The 22,379-nt window shown below is 36.9% G+C and overlaps 3 protein-coding genes across 4 annotated transcripts; all 3 read right to left on the bottom strand.

Moving 5' to 3' along the window:
* Positions 1 to 336: 336 nt before the first annotated feature.
* LOC131010664 (uncharacterized) lies at positions 337 to 4,432 on the bottom strand. 2 transcript variants are annotated; one of them, XM_057938301.1, is made up of 5 exons: positions 3,869 to 4,432; positions 3,663 to 3,790; positions 3,388 to 3,500; positions 822 to 1,007; positions 337 to 547 (listed from the first exon to the last, which is right to left on the bottom strand). In XM_057938301.1, exons 1-5 carry the CDS (start codon positions 4,216 to 4,218, stop codon positions 518 to 520), a joined length of 807 nt encoding a protein of 268 aa, XP_057794284.1. In that variant the 5' UTR covers positions 4,219 to 4,432; the 3' UTR covers positions 337 to 517. The 2 variants fall into 2 exon arrangements, with proteins under 2 accessions (XP_057794284.1, XP_057794283.1); XM_057938300.1 differs by lacking the exon at positions 337 to 547 and having other exon boundaries at positions 597 to 1,007; positions 3,869 to 4,328.
* A 4,168-nt stretch (positions 4,433 to 8,600) lies between these two features.
* Positions 8,601 to 10,909, bottom strand: LOC131010667 (heterogeneous nuclear ribonucleoprotein 1-like). The gene is made up of 2 exons (XM_057938303.1): positions 10,381 to 10,909; positions 8,601 to 9,698 (listed from the first exon to the last, which is right to left on the bottom strand). Exons 1-2 carry the CDS (start codon positions 10,603 to 10,605, stop codon positions 8,808 to 8,810), a joined length of 1,116 nt encoding a protein of 371 aa, XP_057794286.1. The 5' UTR covers positions 10,606 to 10,909; the 3' UTR covers positions 8,601 to 8,807.
* A 9,110-nt stretch (positions 10,910 to 20,019) lies between these two features.
* Positions 20,020 to 22,339, bottom strand: LOC131010665 (putative pentatricopeptide repeat-containing protein At1g12700, mitochondrial). The gene has a single exon (XM_057938302.1). It carries the CDS (start codon positions 21,838 to 21,840, stop codon positions 20,080 to 20,082), a length of 1,761 nt encoding a protein of 586 aa, XP_057794285.1. The 5' UTR covers positions 21,841 to 22,339; the 3' UTR covers positions 20,020 to 20,079.
* Between the last annotated feature and the right edge of the window lie 40 nt (positions 22,340 to 22,379).

The raw sequence follows: 22,379 nt of genomic DNA on the forward strand, positions 1-22,379 counted from the left end.
CATACTCTAATATATGCACAATTGGGGCCGTTAGGTTTGAAGGATTAGATAAAACTAGATTAGATTAATCTATTCGTTGAGTGAATACGACCACCCCGTGATTCAATCTTGAGAGAGTGCCACATAGGATTAGTCTTGATGTATGAGTCTTGACTTACCCCCTATGACAAAATTAGTCTTGGGCCAACTCAATTTTAAGTAATATAGTGCTAATTTAATCTCAGCAATAGTGTATATATCACTTGTCATGAAAGCAAGGTCCTCTTTTCACTCACTTGAAAAAAATTACTAGATGATCAAATGGTTGTAAACACACACCATAAAGTAAGAGGAATCTTGTGTGTTTGAGAAGTTTAAAGCTATCTTCTCAAGAAATGTGTATTAATAATACAAATATCAGTATTCTCTTCATTTACACTTTCCTTGTCTTTCAATGACAAAAGGAAGGAATCACAAAAAAGTTACCTCCAAGGAGGATATATAATCGCGGTTAGAGTCGAAAGAATTGCTGTGCTCATCACCATCTTCTCACCAACGACGTAAGCAACTGCAACCAATGTAAATGTTGCTCTATTATAACCATCAGCTGGAATGAGTTTAGCTCATAACAAATCTTCTTAAAAAAAAATTGTTGGTTCTTCACAAAAATATAGTATGTAAATCTTTGGCTAAGATTCATTACACTTCAAATGGGATCAAATACCTAATTGAGGAGACTAACAGAATCACGAAAAAATAGCAAATCATCACGATAAACAGAAACAAAAAACAAAGATACTGAACACCTCTCAGTTGCTGACCATAAAATTTTCGATGCATACCTCAAAAAGTTCAAAAGGGCTGCCACGCTTGTACACGTCATTCTTCTTGCCCTTGTCGGAGGGGAAAATAGTGAAGAATAATGCTCGCCATCCAATAAGTAAAACAGCTGTGCTTCCCATAGTAACCAGCATAAAGTTTGTTGGTGGCGGATGGCCAATTGATAGTGCTCTTATGACTAATCCTAACTGAAATGTATATGAGAGCAAGTTGAAGCAATACATGGTGCACAATGAACATCACTAATATGAACAGGCACAAAAGAAGAAGTTCAAGATATCTATATCAAAAGAATTCAACAAGATTAGACGACAAAGGAAATTATGTTTCAATGAACAAGAATAAGATTAAAAGGCCAACCAGCTATCAACAAGCAACCGGACACTCTCAATCAGTGAGATTGCAAATAGATTCGCAATAGAGAAGTCAATACGCTTATGTCTTCTCCATGAAATGCCAAGTGCACAAGATCCCGCACAACTAATTATAAAGAACCTTATCACTCTACGGCCCTCCACTGCTCCACTAATCTCTTTTTTTCACCACTACTATTCCAACACCACAGCCACTAAACTTGGAAAAAGCTATTGCTGCTTGGTTAAACTTGTCGCCTCGTCCACTCATAACATCAGTGAGCCACCACATATTATATACTAACAATTTCTAGCAAAGAAGTCTCTCTCTCTCTCTCTCTTAGTATGTGCCTTCTTTTTTTGCATTTTTAAATATTTTTTATCTTAATGAAGGGTTTTTGCATCATCAACTCTTTTTAATTGAACATAAGCAAACAAGGTTAAAGCCACAGCAATGTATTCTCTGAGTTCAACATGAATAAGATAAAACATGATATTCTAATAGGTTTTCTAAACTTTATACATCTTTGATGAATTTTAACCTGACCAAATCTCACAAACTTGTTGTTTATAAGCAATGTTCCGCTGAATTTGATCCCTACTTTAATGTCACAGCATTAGCAAATTGTTTTTCTATTATTTTAATACATAATAGTTACATTGGATAGAATAAATCTTACAGTCGGTCGAGAACCTTCCCATGAAATAAATTTAATAGTAGTACTTATTTATACTAAATTATTAAATTATTGGCAATTTTCTGAGATTATATCAAAATTTCCACAGCTTTGAATAATTAAGTTATGAATTTCAAGTTTAAAAATTATTTACAAATTCACGATTTATTGCAATGGTTTAAGGGCATCCGTGGGGCATATTCGAGAGGCATTACAAGTGGACTTTGCAAACAGCGAGTACGTGCAGAGGCTAGAGAACGATTATTTGGAAGACTGAGAATCAGGATGGGAAATGAATAAGTATGTAGCAATTGTATTTTAAGAGTAGATTTTTGTTAGATGCACTTTTAACTGGCTTTTAATCTGGCAAGAGATCTCATCTTCAGTAGGCACTTGAGAATTAGCAATAGAAGATCAAACTAACTAGACAAGTACACGAGCTGAAGAGGCAGTTACAGATGGCAAGCCACATAAAAGTTATTAGAAAACAATCATCCCTTCTAAACAAGCTATGACCTATGAGGTTATAAGTTTTCTACTAAGGTACAGAAAAACGAACTGACCCGCACACTTCCTTTTTCACGAGAAAAGGAAAGTTCGATAGCATATCATATACAACTTCTTCCAAGCATTATCTCTAACTTAGGACTATCGTAATAGTAAGAATTATGAGTATACTGTGCTAAACCATATCCTCACCGCTCTCCAATAATCAAATATCCTCCATTTATCTCCAAGCTATGAAAGTGTCACAGTATTCATCATTCCCAAATATGTCATCAAATTATTTTTTCATGTCTGAAACAACTATTAAATATCTTCACCATAAAACCATATTTCTATTATGCATCTATAGCTGAAATGCGGTGGCGAAACTATGTTCGTGAAAGCTTTTCGTTCTCACTATGACAGTAGTATTATTGCAAGGTGCACTTTTGGATATTGATGAAGCTACTATTCCCTATTTATTGAGTGGTGTTTGCGTCAGAGATTCATTAATAACTAGGGAGATGCCTACCTGATGAGTTTGAACTTCGAAAGGACCTTGAATGAAAGGGTGAATCAACCTTTGGTTTGGCAAGCCAGAAAATAATCATAAAAAACTTTAGAATCAACCCTTGAGATTTCCCAAAACTGTTTTCTGTTCTCCTCACCTAGAGCTCCAACATATTGAATTATCACACTTCTTACTTGCACAAATGCTATTCCATTAGTTCCAAACTTATAGTCAGCTAAAATCGATTACCAACGTCGTGAAGTTCTTCCATATCATCTTTTCAGGGGAAAGTAAAAACAGCATGTTCCAGCAAAAGCTTAAAGATAGCTCTATTAAGAAACATTGGCCGAGAACTTCCCACGAATCGCTAACTTTCTACGTAGTATGTCGAATACAAAAAAGAAAATAATACTCACATTCTCTATACCAACAGAATCTCGGAAAGAATGGGAAAAAAATAGCGGCTAGATTCTCACAAAAAACATCACAAGATCAGTATATACGGGTTTTGTATAACACACAAAAAAAGAATATTAGTTACCGGAATCCCCAAAGACCAGGATTTGGCAGCTGCAACAACAGCACTCTGCAGACCATTCTTCCCTCGGCCTTCCTTGCTGTATCCCCCAAGAAAGTATGCACTCAAAAACCACCCTAATCATTCAAACACACAATAAAACAAACATAATTCGCCTCACGCCACAAAATTTCTCAATTCTACCATACGCATACATTGCTTGAACAAAAGTAAATGCAGCATATATCCATAGAGAAACCGATAAATTGTAAATCGAATTTTAGGGAGCGAAAATGTACCTGCAATGAAAGGGTCGGCGGTTTTGAAGGTTTCAAAATCGAAAACAGGTAATCCATGGCTAGACCTCCCAATTGCCGCAAACAACAACAACATTGCAACATCGCCGCCAGCTAACACGGCCACAAGGCTGCAATCCGCAATCCAATTTCAGTAACACACAAACAAACAGAGAGATAAATATACATAGACGTATGTATGTATATACCCCCATTTAGCGAGACGCGAAGAAGAGTCCGGCTTCTCGAACTGAATAACACCTTCGAGCGGGACCTTTTCTTGGCCCACAAACGAGATAGGATTCGGGTTGGAGCCCTGGTCGTCAAAAGGGGCGGGGGAGGAGGAGGTGCTCGTGGAGGCGGGCTTGGCGGAGGCGCCGCCGGAGGATTCGGCGGCGTTGGCTAGCGTGAGGGGTTTGATGGTGCGGGAGGCTGAGAGAGTGGGGCGGCGTTTCGAGAAAAGGGGAGCGACGGGGTGGACGGATTTGAGGGAGCAGTGGTGGGTGGAGGAGAGCACCGCTCCGCCGCCGTTGGCGGCCGGAGTTAGCAGAGGCATCATTGGAATGTCTGAACTTTTCTCTTTTTTTTTTCTTGTTTTTTTTCCTGCGAAGAAACTGACAAGATAAAATTATGTGGTCGCTAATTATACTATCTATGGAAAATTTTGAAATCCCGAGTCTTTTTTTTTCAAAAAAGAGATCACTTTAAACAAGAGTTTTAAGTTTGGTCAAAAAATAAATTCAGACTCGTAAATGCATTTACACATTTTCTGTTTTCTGAGGTGTATCTAAATTCATTTCACATTTTCCGTTTTCTTGCTGTCTACGATAAATTGGCGTCAATTTATCATCACAAATACTCTTTTTCAACTTGTTGCCCTGTGCAATTAGTTACCAGAATAACACTATTTTATTCGAAAAATAACACTTGAACATTTTCGAATGATCATTCAAAAACTAGTTGCAAAGGATATTTATCATTTACTCATATCTCCTTTTTTTTCTAGTCGCTATTGTTATATTCTCTTCGTAGTGCTAAATGTTAAGACTTTCAAATATGTTGTAATTTTAGTACAATTTTCCTGGTAAGAAAAAAGAAAGAAAATAGTGATCCGACACCCTTAATCATTTTTAAGTTTACGATTTTTTTTTTTGTAGATTTACTAAATTGAGTTGTGCAGAGTGCAATTCCACCCATGTTTCTGATAAAATATTAGTTCTGAAAATTATGACTTAAATTAATAAAAATGTTAAGAAGTCGGTAAGGAAAGAGAAATAAGAAAGCCATACTTCTGTTTTATCCTCTAAATGATGGTACTGAAACCACAATAAAAGTCTTACATTACATATAATAGTTTTAACTTAAGATGGTACTATAATTTGAATTGTTTAACATCATACTAAATTAGAACATAAGGCAATAAAAGTCTTACATTACATATAATAGTTTTTATTAGCTTACGAGATGTGAAGAATGAAGCAGTCTGTATATTAAAAGTCATTAGCATTGTGTGTTTTTAGTGAAGTGATCCGGGTTCGATCTCTCTTGGGAGCGAATTGGAGATTGGAGATATAAGGTGGATCTTGCTGAATGGAGAGATAAGGTGGTTCTTGGAGTGGATGGGGAACTAATTACTAACATCTAACATGACTTTGGCCGATCAAAAAAAAAAAAAAAAATTAGCATTGTGTGTCTGTGTTGATTCAACGGTAAATGATCGATATCTAAAATTAGAAGTCTTGATTTCGAGTTTAATGCAACACGATATTAGAATTTCTCTGTTTAATTGTTAATTTGTAAAAGAAAGAATAGAAAAGTGATTAGCATTAATATATTTAATTTAATGAAAATATAGGAAAAATAAATGTTTGTTGGTGAGGTGTTGGTTAGTGGCCGATGCATGCGCTGTGTTTCGCTTTCATAGTAAATATCGACTGATAAAGCATGTGTGAACAATTAGTACCAAAATTCATGGTTCAATAAAGTGGAAAGTCAAACAAATTAACATTTTTTTTTGAATTACAAACAAATCAACATTTAAAAGCCATTAATTCTTGGTCAATAATTCAAGCACACTTCACTGCTCCAAATCGTATCTCGTGGCAAAGTTGTCATTTGCATGACCATTAAACCTGCCTCACTTTTAGGATCCAGTTATTAGTTAAACATACGCTTATGAAATTCTTCAATTTTTATTTCTTTATGATATGATCATATGTTAGTAATACTTTGTTAATTGACTAAAATCAGTCAATTTAGTTTTTCTGTCAATATTTAAAAATATGACAAATATGTGGACTTAGCTCAAGTAAACTTATTGTCAAAAGGACATTTACGTCCAAGATAGAAATTTGAGAATTGGTAATTGATTTAAATCTATATATTTCTCATGTCATCCAACACTCGCCTCTTAATTTATATGCATGTGTTGACATAATAGTAGGAGGTTAATACACAAAACTTGAGGTCTTAGATTCAAGTTCTCTGCCGCACGATCTTTAAAATTTTTTTATTTACTTAAATAATTTATCAAATACACTAAGTTAAAAATAAATAAATAATGTCTCTTAATTTCATTCAGCTGTCAAAAATATGACTAAGTTAATAATTTTAAAAGAACTGGCTAATATCCGAAAACATAAAAAAGTTTAGGCCGAATAAATACACTATACCAGGGACTTAGGTAAATTTGAAATACACTTGAATGTACTTAAATTTTTGTATTCTCTTCCATATCTAAAACATTTTAAATTCTGCCGTGAAGTGAAACAATTTCGACAGTTGCCTTAGAGCATCCGCAATGGGGTTACATGATAGCTTACATGATAGCCTACTTTATGATGGGGGGACCACATGGTGTAAAAATGCTGCAGTGGGGTTACATGATAGCTTACATAATAGAATTAGTTTTGATTTTTTCATTTTTCATTTAAATTTAATTTCATAACATTAAATTACACAATTTACTTCAAATTTAAATTGCATTAATTTTGAAATCCTAAAAATTACATAAAATTTAATAAAATAAAAACAAATACTACAAATAACTATTCCGGCCCTAGAGGTCCAAAACGTGCCCAAACATGCTCCATCAAATCATATTGGAGCGCGGCGTGCAACTGCCTATCTCGGAGAAGGGCATCTCTTTGGACATATTCCTCGAATGAAACGGGGGTTGCTCGACCACTCTCCGTCGTGTCGCACCTCGTGCATCTGGGTAAGGCGTGTGATGTCCTCCGGAATTGGACGACGCAGATAATGGGCTCCAAAAGCCCGGATGACCGCCTTGCAGAACTTCTTCAGGCATACACGCCCGGTGGAGTCGGCGACTCTAAGATACTCGTCAAAAGTATCCGCACAGAGGCCGGTGGCTAACTGGCGGATAGCCGACGTGCATTTCTGAAACGGGGAAAGAGAGTTCCGACCTATTGCATCAGTGGTCATCTGGAAGAAAGTATCTATACCTTGAACAGCCTCCACGATGCGCAAGAAAAGCTCCTTCTGCATTCGAAAACGCCGCCGGAAAAATGTAGGTCCGTACGTCGGATTGTCGTTGAAGTAGTCTTGCATAAGACGTAGGTGGGCTTCCTCTCTATCACGGTGGACGTAAGATCGGTGACGTTTCACACGTCACGCCTCCGGCGCCGGCTGGCCATAGATGTGAGCAAGCAGTTGTTTCTGCAACTCTATCTCCTCCGTGATCGCATGAGCTACACCGTCGGACGAATCAGACGAAGAACCGTGGTCGGATTCCGCCATTGTCGGAAGAAAGAAGATGAAAGCGCTTGAAGAAGGAACAAGAATGAAAGAAATTGAAAGAAGGAGAATTGTGGAGTAAAAGTGAGGAAGAGAAAGGAGGAAGATGTAGTTATAAAGAGAAGAAAAATTGAAAAAAAAAAATTCAAACGGTCAAATTTTGGCACACAAACCGAGGAGTCAAAGCAGTCAAAGCTGCCAATTTTGAGTCAAAATTCGAATTTCCAATTTTTTTTTTATAGACACGCGCCTATATTTTACCGTTTAAAGGGCTACACGATAGAACGTGTAGCCCTCGTGTAAATCTCTCCCGCAACAGTTACACGATAGCACATTTACACGATAGCCCTATCGTGTAATGGCTATCGTGTAACCATTGTGAGTGCTCTTATAACAGACACATTTACTTTCCAAATATCAGCAACACCAACTTACTTTTCTTGATAATATGATTTGATAATGACATAATTGAAGGGAAAAAGGAACAACATCAACATTAATGCATCTCTAGCTAACCCTAAAGCCAACAACACTACACAAGCTTGTAGAAAGCCATCGCCCATCAATTTTGCAGCGCTGCCAATAATGGGCAGTAATCACAACAACAGCAGCAGACTAAGCATATCCTTCAAAAGGAAGAAGAATAGAAATGGGAAAATGCTACAACTACAACACTCATCTCCACGAAACAAGTCCCAGAAGCTCAGCTTCTTCAATTCTTCAACTTATATTAAACATGAAGGCAACTTATGATAGCTAAAAGATCTAAATACAATACAAGAATGCAGAGTGTGTATATTACATAAATCTGAGTAGCATATATTCCTTTCGCTCGACAGTTAAAAGAGGAAATGAAATTCATCACAAGCAAGACACAAAGTAGACATAGATCGGAACCAAATCATCATAGGCACATCCCAATTCAGAACAACTTCCAAAGATGAGATGACCAGGAATATCATAGTGGGGCTATAAGGTAAAAGGACATACAAGATTATCACAGCTGACTTGAAAATAAATTCAACGCATTTACGAAATCTACTTCTGGTTGCTAGGGGACCAAGAAAAAAAATAATCATGACATACCTTCAGCTAGCTTGATCAAACCAAACTGAGTTAAACATATCAGAAGCTGACTCCAGAGCATGGTCATCAACATTTGTCAGGGAAAGTGGAAACAAGATATGAAAAAAATAAATTTATAAATAAATTATATTACAATAACTGAATCCAGAATCCATTAATTTTTGAAATTAAAAACAAGAAACCACACCAAATCTTTATAAGAATTAGAAAGAGATCTAATGCATGGACATTGGAATAATGGTACCCAACTCCGTCAGTGGGAGAAACTTCTAACATGTCAATATCCACAGTCAAGATGCCAAGTAGTCAGCTTGAGTTAGCAGCTTGGTAAGACTTATCACTAACTCTATGGCTCTGTTTGCTAGCTGCGCCTCCAAAGCTTCTACCAGTACCAAAAGAATTGGCATCTACATTATTTATACCAGTCTGAGAGGGTGCTGATTCAGTCGTGTGTTGAACATCACCACCCAAGATCCCACCATAACCGTTCACAGACATTCCCATTACTCCAGGTCCACCATTCACGTAGGAGGGATAGACAGGAGCAGCACTTCCATAAGGCAGGAAACTTCCCCTGACACCAACCATTGCTGGATTCCAAGGACTCCTCGGGGCAATTGGAGTGAGCCCATAACCAATTCCACTGTACCCTCCAGAAGGATAACCACCACCGAATATCCCAGCTCCATATGGATAGCCAGCCACATTACCATATCCGGGGAAATACCCATATCTAGAATTAAAAGGCGTATAACTCCCTTGCTGATAAGAGTTGAAGCTGGTAGGGCTTCTTCCGCCACCTAACCTTCCATTATAACCAATGTTACTACTACCGATTCCATCCTTTGGCACAGCTCTTTTAACCTCGACAAGCTTTCCAGTCAACTCATGGAAGTTCTTCTGCATAACTTCCTCTACAGAATCCTCTGAGTCAAAGGTAATAAAACCAAATCCCCTCGGCCTATGAGTCAGATTATCGTGCATCACAACTACATCAGTAATCCTACCAAACTTCTCAAAGTAACTTCTGAATTCTTCTTCAGTCAAGTTAGCTGACAAACCCCCTACAAAAATTTTCTTCGTCCTAAACTGGTCGTTGCTCCTACTGTTAGTCCTACTATTATTCCTACTCGATCCCCTATTATTCTGTTGTTGACTTTGTTGTTCGCTCCTAGGAATGGCCCTTTTCACTTCCACCTATAATAAGACAAGTCATAGAAAAGTTTGAAAGATTAGGAAACGAGAAAAATTAAAAATAAACAATGAAAGAATGAGGCGCTAGCACCTGCTAAATCAGAGTAAAACAAGACCTAAAGATAATTACAAAAAAAGGGGGGAAAACTGTTGACAAAATCTGCAAACAGGCATGAAATATATGGTAAGCTTTAACCAAACATAAATCCGTCAATACAAGTTGCAAACAAAAGGGAAAAAAAAGTAAATAAAAAATAATACTAAAAAGAAGTATAAAAGCCTAAAATACTAGTAGAACATTTATGACAGAATCCAAAAACCCAAAAAAATTCCAACAGGAAACCAATTACAGTACAGAAGACCTGCATGCGCGGAAGGAGAAACTCGAACTTTGGGGGGAAAAAACTAGAAAAACATGAAAATAGAGCAGCCGACGCAGAAGAGCAAGCAAAATACACGACGATGTAGACGCCCATTGACCACGACTGTGCGAGTAATCCAGCCATGCACTGGAAAAACACAAAAGAAAAGCGGGGAAGGGGGGAAAATAATTGACCTACACACAAGCGCGAAAAAGAGATAATTTTAAAGAATATAAAATGAGTCGACAAAAAAGCCCTAAAAAATAAAGCAAAGGAGAACAAAACATAAAAACCCTAAAAAGTAGAATAAACAAGAAGCAGACCGTTCTGCTAAGAATTTGATGGGAATCCTGGAGAGCGCGGTCGACGGCCGAAGATTCCGAGAAGGTGACGAAAGCGAAGCCCCTGGGGTGACCGGAATTCCGATCCCGAGCAATCACGGAGCCCAAAACGTCGCCGTACTTGCAAAAATGGTCCTTGAGCACATCGTCCGTCGTGTCCCACGAAATGCCCCCAACAAACAGCTTGTTCTGCTCCGAATCGTCCATGATTTAACCTGAATTCCAATCTGCGCGGATAAATTAGCCAGGAAATGGGAGGGGGCGGGGGAATTCGGAAGAGGCGAAACGACAGCTCGGGAGGGGGGAGAAAACTAGGGTTTTTTTTGGGGTGGAGTGCGAAGGAAAAAATTGGGGGGAAAGAGAGAGGGAAAAGGGGGTGAGAGGGAGGAGAGAGAAAGGTTGTTTAAGTATGAGAGAGAAAAAAGGGGTCCCAAAAGTGAGGAGAGTGAATCTGGATTGGTGGTGTATTTGAGGGGCAACACGTAGGAGAGAGATTGTGTAGGAATCTAATTTCTTGTTGTTTTTTGCTTTTCGTTTTAAGACTGTTGGAGTTTAGGGAGTATCAACTACTTTCATACCTATCCTTCTATCAACTCGCATAATAAATCATCTACTACATAATATAAATTCTACATATAGTATTTATCATGGAACTACCTATATTGAGAATCAAGTGTTTTTTTTTTAATTCGATTAAATCTTTTTTTTGGGTGGTTTGAGTGGTGAAAGGTCTTTTTTTTTTTTGGCCTCAGTGAAAGGTCTATTTAATGTAACCTTGTCGATAAGTTTTTACATTATTATTAGATAGCTACGCAAATTACCAAATAACATGTATAGCACAAACTTAAAGGACCCAATCAAACTAAATGAATTCCTTCCAAAAAAAAAATCAAACTAAATGAAAATTGAGAAAATATTGTGTACAAATGTAGTTTCTCATAACGGGTATAATTTTACATATTTCTTAACCACTAAGGCCTAATTTGGTTCGAAAGAATGGTTTATACAGCATAGATTAAATGTTGGATGCTTTTCACTGATTAACGAAGATTAATAAAAAAAATGAGTATTTGGTATTGTAGTTAGATGCGTCTAATTGTGTTTGGTATACATTGCATTCTTTACCTCTATTGTTAAAATGACATTTCTATCCCTCTATTATTTATGAATATACGAGATTTGCATATTTTAGATGCATATTGTAGTTTACATGTGTCTAAAATTACTCCTCTTGTGTATTTTGAATCACGAAAAACGAGGAAGGGCAAATAGGGGAGAGCTTTACCATTGAAAAATTCCAGCAACCGCATCCGAGGGGGGGTGGTCGGATGCATAAAATGGAGTGAATAGTGATTTATTACATGTCCGCATGATTTTCCAAGGCCAGACTTAATGAATATAATGGAAACCAAATTCCCGTAATATGTAAGATTAGTACGCTAATCCAGCGCATTCTATCTAACCAAACTAGAGGTCAATTACATTAGGATATATATGTGTTGCATTGTTTTTTTTTATTATTATTCTGCATTTTTATGTTTTGGCCGTGTTTGACGACTTCAAATCAAAACATACAAGTAGGAATTTAAACTAATTTAATTTAAAAATCACAAAAACACCTGGGTGTAACGTACATTCGGGTTGATCCGTACCCAAATCCTGACATGCATGCTAATCCAAACCTGCATTTTGACCCAAATCATGTAAATGGCACAATTCAGTTATACAAATGACACTGCTTATAATTGACAATATTCAATTATATAAATGACACTGTAATATTTTAAAATGTTATAGTGTCATTTTCAATTTTACAGTGTTATTTAGAATATTATAGTGTCATTTACAATATTATAGTGTCAATTACAGGAAGTGTCATTTATATTTCTGAATAGTGTCAATTATACACATTGTCGTTCACAATGTTATAGTGCCATTTATATACAGTGTCATTTGTATAACAGAATAAAGTCAATTATATGTAGTGTCGTTTGTAGTCATTTATATTATTTGAGTTAGGATGTGGGTTTGGATCATGATGCGGGTCATAATCTGGGTATGGGTGACAAGCCAAAGTTTTGTGCTCTTTTTCTTTGTTGTGTCTAAGTCTAGATCGAGCTCTTTGTATATGTTTTTGCGTGTTTTTGTGTCTGGGAGGACACTTGTTTGGACAGGGCCTCGTGGAGCTATAATGGGCAAGATGGAGCAAATATGATGAATAAAGATAAGGCACCTCAACGATCAAGTATAACGGAGGCTGCAGGTTGGATGCAATCCAAAGATCGAGAGTCACATATGCTGCCCTGCTACGATGTTGATCAAGTAAGTAGTACCGCTCAGAGAAGGAATTCTATCGAGTCCTGGGCATTTGGAGCAGGTTTCGGGAGAGAGTGTTGCAGCCAAGGCTATCTGCCGCTGACCAAGAGGTTGACCTGACTTACGCTTGGAAACCAACATCCACCACGAGAGGTATCAAGGGCACGAGAAGGGACAAAATGGAGGCATAAAATGTGAACAGGGAAGGATCCATCGTGACCAGGTGTCCAGGGCACAACGCTGACGTGGCAGATTCGGTGCACGAAGATAAGATACAAGAATATTCTTTTCCCATATGCGGAGTGGATATGCATGAAGCTTCAAGATATGTACGGATCAAGGGCGGAGATATCCAAGGAAGAGTCCTCAAGCTAGAAGACTCTATCTAGGGCAACCTGAACACTCCAACTAGAGTCGAACTCTTCCGAAATCCTAGCTGCGTGTTGGCCTTCGGCCCACACCTGAATGGCTGGATTCTTATAAATACTTGTTCCCTTTTCATTTCTAGGGTCGAATTTTGGGTGTGGAATTTTGGTAGTGAAAGGAGTAGGGCGAGTACCAAAAACAATACTTTTCTGCATTTTAGTAGTTAAAGTCCCGTTTGGGCAAGACGTTTAGTTTATGCTTTATGTTGGCAGCATAACATCCTGCCTATTTTTCCCGTATTAAGTAAGTTTACTTTATTTTATTTTCATGTCTTATTTATCTTTCGTTTTCACAATTTACTTTATGTTTAGCTAAGTTTATCGATCTGGGCAAGGCATAGATGATGTGGATATGAACTTATAAACTCGTGAAGTCTAATTGTGCGCTTAAATAATTGCATGTTGTGTTCCCGAAGTGCTGGACATTATAACCAAGTGTCTAAATCGACTTGATTAGTTAACATGCCATTAATTAATTGAGTAAACTTAGATCACTAATAAATCAAGATTATAGGGTGTGTACGATCATTGTGCGTCTTGAGAGTATTTGCGGGCACAGGAGGTTGAAGTAGACCACGGTCTGCCTAAGTTTAATATCGGGTCTATAAAGGGCTAAATGCTTCTCGGTTTAATTGCATGCTCTGAGGTATCTTATTGCATGGTTAGAGTGTCCCTTACCTTGAACACATTTAATGATAGATTTTCTTAGACAATGGAAGTGCACGTGACAAGTGAGAATGCGGGCACAAACCATTGGTAAGTTATAACTGGTAGATACAATATTGTAATTAACATCTTAACTAAGGAGCGAGTGTAAGAGATTATCCACAGATTTGACGTCTTGACCATATTGCCTTTTATTACTAATATTTCTGTTTAGTGTTTTCAGTTTATTTTCGTTATTTCGAGTCAAGTTGAGTTTAGTCTCGAGAGGTGCCTCGTGACTAGGACGATAGTCCACCCCACCATTTTCTTATTTTTTGTTCGTGACAAGAGACAAGATGCACCAACTCCCTGATGGATCGACCATTGCTTTCACTAGGCACTACGTCTGTCTTAGGTAAGGTTATAAATTTAATTTGTACGTTGGCTGAAACCAAAACTTCGCTTAAAATCTGAAGTGCAGCCGTCGTCAACGGGTCAACCCGGGTGTACAGTACACCCGGTGTACCCAAGATCACATCTTTAAAAATCCCCCCATCATAAATAGAAAGTAGTATCATTGTACCTGTAAGCGTTAATAGGTACCTTATTCCTTAAATTGTATGTTAAAAATGTTCTACTTTATAAATTTAAGCATTTTATGCCCAAATTTAATAAGTGACGAACATATTTTATCCTTTGATGATGATGAATTTGCTTGATTTTTCATAAAAGTCTTACACATTTAATCGAGTTGGCAGCTATCAGTTTGAAAAAGTCAACGATTTGACCAGATCATCTAACCGCCCGGTGAAATGATCTGACCGTCCGAGCAGTCAGATGATCTAGCCACACCCACCAGTTAGATGTACTGTTGACTGATAGTTGTCAAATCGTTGACTTTTTCAGACTGATAGCTATCAAATCGGTCAAATGTGTAAGTTCACAAAAGCCAAGCAAACATATCAACATTAGGGTATGTAAAGAAGGGTTATTGGCATATAAATACATCAATTTTGGATCAATTTTGATTTTTAACATGAACTTTAAAAAATGTCAAAAAAATAAAATAAAATACACCAACTTATTGATTGCAGTAATTTTAATACGAATTCTATTTTCGGTCAAATTAAAGATTACTTAATATGTTGAAATGTTGATGTGAACAACTCGTATTGTAGTAATTTTAATACGAATTTGAATTGCCGAATTATATTAAATTATAAGACATTTATTTTGGTTCGTATCGAATTGTATCTATGAAAGTAAATAGAATTCATGTTAAAATTACCACAATCAATAAATTGGTGTATTATTCTTTTTACACTTTTTAAAGTCCATGTTAAAAATCAAAATTGGTCTAAATTTGGTGTATTTATACACCAATAACCCTAAATTATAAGACATTTACTTTGGTTCGTCTCGAATTAAATCTTTGAAAGTAAATAGAATTCATGTTAAAATTACTACAACCAATAAGTTGGTATATTTTTTTGACACCTTTTAAAGTTTAGGTTAAAAACCATAGTTCGTCTAAATTTGGTGTATTTATACACCGATAACCCATATTTAAATAATTTGCATCAACCCACTTTATCTACTAATTATATATTTCTTAATCTCTGTGTCCAAAAGTAATACTCCCTCCGACCCAATAGTAGTGTCTCATAACTTTTGGGCACGGAGATTAAGAAATATGTAAAAGTAGATAAAGTGGGTTGATGAAAATTATTTAAATATTAGGTATAGAGAGAGAATATATTGCCAAAAATAAAATGCGACATTTGTATTAGGACGCCCCATTAAAGAAAGTGGGACATTACTATTGGAACGGAGGAAGTAGGACATTTATAATAAGACGGATGAGGTATTTATTTTCTTTAATAATTATTTATTATTTCATTTCTATATTTTCAATAATAGTTCTCTCTTTCAAAATGAAAATTTGCCATAAATGATCTTTATTTCTTTTTTACCTTTTCTTTTTCATTCTCATTTTTGTCTTTTTCTTTAAAAAAAACATGCGCTTTATTTAATTATAAAATATTAGATATACATATCAAATTAAATGGTGCGTTTTATAGAATATAGGCTCTCAGCTACGGCCTTGGGCCTTTTGCAATGAAGGCCCGATATCAGTATTGGGCTGCACATATTCATAATAAGGACACTTTTCCTTTATTATTAAGGATGTGTTTACTTTGGTTGTAAAATTTTTATTAACAAATGATGGATAAGAAAATATTAGAAAATATTATCATTTTCTCCATTTTTATCATATGTTTACTAGAGATGAAAAGATGAGAAAATATTGAAAAATATTTTTTCACACCCCTACCTTAGGATAATATTATCTAGGGGTGTACATTCGGGTTACGGGTATCGGGTATACCCCCACCCGCCCCGATACCCGCAAAATCAACGATGACAGTCGAGTGCGGGTATTGTTTTTCCAAAAATTGTGCGGGTACCCGCATTAAATTTTAATTAAATAAAATATTTTTTATAATTATTAATTTTTAGAAAATCAAATAGAAAAATAACTCCATTCCACTAGCCCTAGTCACGACTCACACTATAGAGAGCAGAGTTTAGAGGCACATGACGAAGCCTAAGTTTTGTGCTTTTTATGTCGTGTTTAGGTCTAGATTGAGTCATTTTTCACTTTATTTTGTGTCTGGGAGGACACACTGATGGAACAGGGCAGAAAGTGGTGGACATGGACAAGATGAAGCTGATTTATGAGAAAAATGAAGAAACTGAGATACGATGGCATCCTGGGCAAGATGACTCAAAACTCACGAGTCGAATGGAGTACAACTGATGGAGAAGAGAAGAGTGAGACATCTACCTACCATAGTACCGCTCAGACTTGAAAGCTTCGAAGGTGTCTTGCACAAGAAGGAAGTTGACCATAGTGAAGATGGAAGACTGTAGAAGAAGGAGAACAGAAAGAGTTATAATGGGCAAAACGGTGACGTGGCCGAATCTGACCAAATTACGGACGAGGATAAGAGGGATTTGTTTCCTTTCTTGGAGCTGAGAAGATCAACAAGAATCTGTTCCCGATAAGGAAAGGATTTGGGCAGGATAACAGAATCATGTATGGAAAGAAATCTAGGAGATGCTGGGCGAGATAGCACTGACTGCTCTACAAGGAAAGTTATCAAACCCTAGCAGCCAGCCCAAGACTTGTAGTGTTGGGACACAAAAAGATATCCAACCTCCTGGTTTTGATGATACCAAAACTATTAGAAAGCTTATCTTTATTATATTTCTCTTAAGGACTTAAATGTTTTAGTCCTCACTAGTTTAGACTGATGATCAAACAACTGAAGACTGAAGGCAGCACAACTGAAACATATTGTACTGGATCACCGAAGGACGCACCCTGACTAAAATTCATCAGTCACCAGTCAGAGATACTCAAGCATTACATGTCATCGTCAAACTGAAGTTTCAAATCAAGTACTAGTCGAGTTTCTCCATCGGACTGAAGTAAAGAGTAAGGTTATTCACATAAAGCTTAAATTTCCGCTATTGAGTTATTAGTCTGACTGATCATTCAACTGATAGTCAGTGAGATCAATAACTCTACTCTATTTACAAACTCTAGACTGAAGCTTTTCTTGGATATCAGTTAAGCTCAATGCTTGACTGATGTCAAATTACTAGAGTCAATTCAGTATCAGTGTTGGACCAATTTTCTAACTAAAATTTGGTTGGTTTGTTTTGTTATGTGGAAAATAGCCTATAGGTGTATTCCTTCTCCCCCCATACACCTATTCAGTCAACCCTCCGGGACCCCAACATGCAGCCTACTTCAGTCTTCTCCTATAAATACCTAAGGCATGTGCACGACCAAGGGGATCAATAACACATCTTTTCAACCATAATCAACCTCTACGCATCGCTACTTTAGTTTTAGCTTTTATTTTTCGTTAAGTCCCTTTGGGGCAAGTACTTTAGTTTTATATGTTATTTTTCGACGACGTTGGAGTCTATCGTGCACTATTTTCCATTTAATCGTAAGTTTATTTTCAATTTAACTATGTCTTCAATCATTATTTTCATTTTTGTTCTTTACTTTATGTCTAGCTAAGTTTTATAATATGGGTTGGGTATGATGACATGAATATGAACTCTTAAAATCGTGAGGTTATTTTGGGCGTGAGGATCTGCATGTGTGTTCCCGAAGTGGTTGGCTTGATTCCAAAAAGGTCTAATTTATCTTGATTAGTTAATAGGCTGTTAATTAATTAGGTAGACTTAGATCACCAATAAATCGAGGTTAGAGGGTGTGCATAATCACTTTGCGTCTCGAGAGTATCGTGCGCACGGGAGGTTGAAGTAGACTAAGTTGTACCTGTGTCAATACCAGGTTTGTCTAGGGCATAATGCTGCTTGGGTGATTGCACTTACTGAGGTGTCCCTCGTGAGTGGTTAGTCAAGTAAGTTAGCTTGCATAGGGTGTCCCTTGCATGTCTTTAAACCGTAAAGACAAATTGAACCAAGAATGGAAGTGCACGTGACATGTGACAAGGGGGTACATGCCATTAGGGGTTTACAACTGGTGGACACACACTGTAGTGAGTATCTTGACCAAGGACAGATCGAGTTCATGTTTGCTGATTCATTGCCTTGCCTAGATTGTCTTTTTATACTGATCACTTTCTTGCTTAGTATTTCACTTTACTTTTCTCTGTTGTCTTCTTGACCAAGTTACTGTCCCTTGAGACCAAGTCTCTCGTGACCAGGACGACACGTCCACCCATTCCCATTTCTTTTTTATTACCGTGACAAAGAAACAAGTTACACCAACTCCTTGTGAGATCGACCATAGACCTACCGCTGGCTATGCCCGTCGTGGGCAATAGGAACTTATAAATTTATTTGTGCGAAGAGTCCAAACGACGCTCTCGCCAGCACAGTCAGGAGAATTTGGGAGCACACTATAGAGAACATGTAATTTTTTGTGAAATGAGGGATAAAATACCCGCGGATAAAGAGGGTACCCATAAATTGCGGGACAAAAATACCCTCCAGCGGGACAAAGTACCTGCAAAATTAAAATCCACCAAAAAATTACCTGCTGCAGGTGTGAGGGTACCCGCACAGTGCCCGCGGGACGAGTGAGGGTAGGGTATTTTGTCATTTTGTCCCGCGGTACCCGTAATTTGCGGGTAGGGTACTCGCGGTACCTGATTTTACACCCCTAATATTATCCAACATTGGAGAGAAAATGAGTTTAGAGGGGTTGCCTGAGAAAATATTTCATCTTGTCCGGAAAAAAAAAATTCATCATAAAAACATGTGAAAATGATGAAAAATTTGTGAAAATATACTTTTTATCTCATTTTCCATCAAAGTAAATGCATCCTAAAAATAATTTATAATGCATGAACTTACATTTATTTTGGACTTTTAGCTTTTAACATAATCTTTAAAATGTTACTACTATTGTTTCACTCCCTTTCAATTTTTATTAAAATTAAAAAGTTGATGTGGCATGTTTTCCTGGAGTTGGCTTCACCAAATTGCGGTTGCACGACTTCAATATTTTGATTCGATGAGTATTATGATGGATATGTCAATTTTTCGAAGACAAAAATGAGATGTTAATTTTGCAACAAATTGAAGAAAAAAAAACTGAATTTTTATTTTATCAAAAATTGTGTTAAAATTGCGAAATGGTGAAAATTCGTACATAGTTGACAATTATTAACCCATTAAAAACTAGTGAAATTGTAAAAAGATTAAATTTTCGACTTTTTTGAAACCATATTTTCTACTATTTGAGTACGAACTTGAACATCTGAGAATACGTCGCTTCGTATCAATTGCCCCTCTAACTGGCAAAAAGGAGTCCAAAATTTTAGCTTAATGGCGTATTTTTTTTTTTTTGAAACCAACTTAATGACGTATTTACATCTAAACATAACTGTAACATATATCTAATTTTAGACCTTTTAAAATCTGTACTTAATCAGATTAGATTCATCTGAAGCAACATGTTTAAAGAAGGGATTTTTGTTTCAAGAAATTAAATGCATAAGGAAAAAAAAAGAACAACAACAACTTTTGATCAAAAAATCAGAGAGAAAAATAACTGTTCTCCTTGTTTTTAAATGGTAGTCTTGCATTAATTAGCTATACATATTGTGTGATGGAATTATTTATCTCAACTTTTTTAAGCTACATCGAAATCGGGTTCTTGAATGCATCATCAAAACCCAAATTTGTTCTTCAAAAAATGGACCTTCAAAATTGAATATAAGGTAGTATGATACAAAATGGACTATGATACATTTTCCATGAGCAAAACATTCTTCATCAATTTCAGAAGCATTAGCAAATCATCTTCACTTTGTGAATCGGAACCTGCTGAGAATCCCTTTTGATAAATTTCTTCCAGGAAAGGTACAACCTTATGAAGCTCATTTTTCTTTAACAAACTCTGCACAACAATGTTGTATGTCACCCTATTGGGCACATAACCACGGTTCTCCATCTCTACAAGCAAACGTTTTGCCTCCTCCATCGACCCTTCTCGACAAAGTGAACCGATGATCATGTTATACATGCGAACATCGGGTTGCAAGCCTCTAGAAGGAAGTTGGTCGAAAAGATCTCTTGCAACATCAAGTTCTCCATTCTTGCATAATCCATTAATGTAAGCCCCATACGAGACTATGTCAGGATTAACTCCTTTCACTTCCATCATGCGCAGTAACAAAAGAGCTTTGTCAGTCTCCCCGTTCCTGCACAACCCGTCCAACAGGATATTAAAAGTGTACAAGTCACGATTCACTCGTTGAGCTTCCATGTCCTTGAAAAGCTTCCACCCGTCAGCAAACTTATCTTTACTAAATAACCCGTGTATCATGGTATTGTAAGTATAGGTATTATGCTCCAAACCTTTACAAGGAACTTCGAGGAAGAGAAGCCAAGCTTCATCCACTCTCCCCGTTTTGCAGTATCCATTTATTAAGCTGCTATAGCATATAATATCGGGTTTAAGGCCCTTCTCTACTATGGAATCAAATATTTCTCGAGCCCTGCTCATTTCCCCTCGCAAACAATATCCATCCATCAATGCGCTATAAACGAAAATGTTGGGAAGGATATTCCGTCCCAACATAACTCCTAATTCATCCTCGGCCTCTTTCATCTTTCCTTCCCTGCACAACGCATCAATCACTATACTGAAAGTAACGACATCCAAAGATATATTAGAAGCCGCTATCTCATTCAACAGATCCCTCGCGTCCTTCATCCTACCAACATCGCACAACCCCTTAATCATCGAGTTATATGTGACAACATCAATTGGAACACCCTCATGAATCATCCTCGATAGAAGTTGGAGGGCATCATCAACCATTCCACCCTTGCATAAGCCGTCAAGCAACGCGCTATAAGCCTTAACATTAGGCCACCACCTACTTGTTTCTAATCTACGAAGCAAATCATTAGCAGCAGCAATTCGCTTAGCTTTGCAAAGCCCGTCTATCATGGTCAGAATCATAACATGATTAGGCTCGCATATTCTAAAACGTAAAAGCTTTTCAAACAATTTCACGGCCTCATCGGCCTTATCACCCAAAAAGAGGCCTTTGATGAGGGTGCAGAATGCAGCGACATTTGGCTCGTGGCAGCTCTTGAAGAAGACGCCCAATATAGCAAAACCAAAGTCTACACGTCTCAGAAGACAATAGCAATTGATAGCGATGCTCAATGTGTACTCATTCACCGGGGCGCCGCTCTGGCGCATTTCGTCGAACAGGTTGAGGGCGACGGAGTAGTGCTTCATTTTCACGACGGAATTCAACAGTTTCGTGAAATCGACAACTGATGGGTGCGGCCGCATTCTCAGCATTTTGTGAAACAAGTGAATAGCATCATCTAATTGTTTAACACAACTGAAATCTATACTGGGCTGCTTGGGTTGAGAGGGCCTCCAATCGTTGTGGAAGTAGGAAGAGAAAAGAGGGAATGGAGGAATCAGAGAAGCTGCAAATGCTCTCGTACGAACCAGATCAACAAGACTTCTGCTCATCTCTTTTCACATTGAGTCGAAGAAAGGGAAGAAAGAGTTTAAAGCTACGACCATCAGAAATTGATTTGTATAATTTGAATACATCAATTTTATGGTCTGGGCCGAGTTGGAGTTATATTTTTGAGGGAGGAGTAATTATTTTTGTAATTCTATGTTTTGGTGTTTCTTTTTTCTTTCTTTTCTTTATTTATTTATTTTTTAAGTTTATCATTTTTAATCGGAGATGATTATTTGATTCTTACAACTTTTAGGTTTCTTTATTACAATTGTTGATTGCATATATTATTATTTTATTAATTAGTGTTTCATTATGAGGGTTTATTTTTAATTTTTAAGTAAATAATTATTAATTCTCAAAACTCGCATAAATTATACATTATACACGGTATTGCCACATAAGCAATAAACAGAGTAGATTTTATATTTGGAATTGTTAAATTGAGAGTGGTTCAAAAAATAATTAAGATGGCGAAAAACGACTCAATTAGTGACATGTAGTTAAAAAATATATTTGTAAATACACAATGACATCTGAATAT

This window comes from Salvia miltiorrhiza, chromosome 2 (genome assembly GCF_028751815.1).
Source record: "Salvia miltiorrhiza cultivar Shanhuang (shh) chromosome 2, IMPLAD_Smil_shh, whole genome shotgun sequence".
Classification (NCBI taxonomy): Eukaryota; Viridiplantae; Streptophyta; class Magnoliopsida; order Lamiales; family Lamiaceae; genus Salvia; species Salvia miltiorrhiza.

What these genes read in the sequence shown, in the direction of transcription:
- LOC131010664 (XM_057938300.1), bottom strand. Translation starts at nt 4,218, where the DNA reads ATGATGCCTCTGCTAACTCCGGCCGCCAACGGCGGCGGAGCGGTGCTC. An exon ending in TCGCGTCTCGCTAAATGGGG is followed by an intron (nt 3,791 to 3,868) that starts GTATATACATAC and finishes TGCGGATTGCAG; the next exon opens with CCTTGTGGCCGTGTTAGCTG. An exon ending in CGCCGACCCTTTCATTGCAG is followed by an intron (nt 3,501 to 3,662) that starts GTACATTTTCGC and finishes TTGAATGATTAG; the next exon opens with GGTGGTTTTTGAGTGCATAC.
- LOC131010667 (XM_057938303.1), bottom strand. Translation starts at nt 10,605, where the DNA reads ATGGACGATTCGGAGCAGAACAAGCTGTTTGTTGGGGGCATTTCGTGG. An exon ending in ATCAAATTCTTAGCAGAACG is followed by an intron (nt 9,699 to 10,380) that starts GTCTGCTTCTTG and finishes GTCTTATTATAG; the next exon opens with GTGGAAGTGAAAAGGGCCAT.
- LOC131010665 (XM_057938302.1), bottom strand. Translation starts at nt 21,840, where the DNA reads ATGAGCAGAAGTCTTGTTGATCTGGTTCGTACGAGAGCATTTGCAGCT.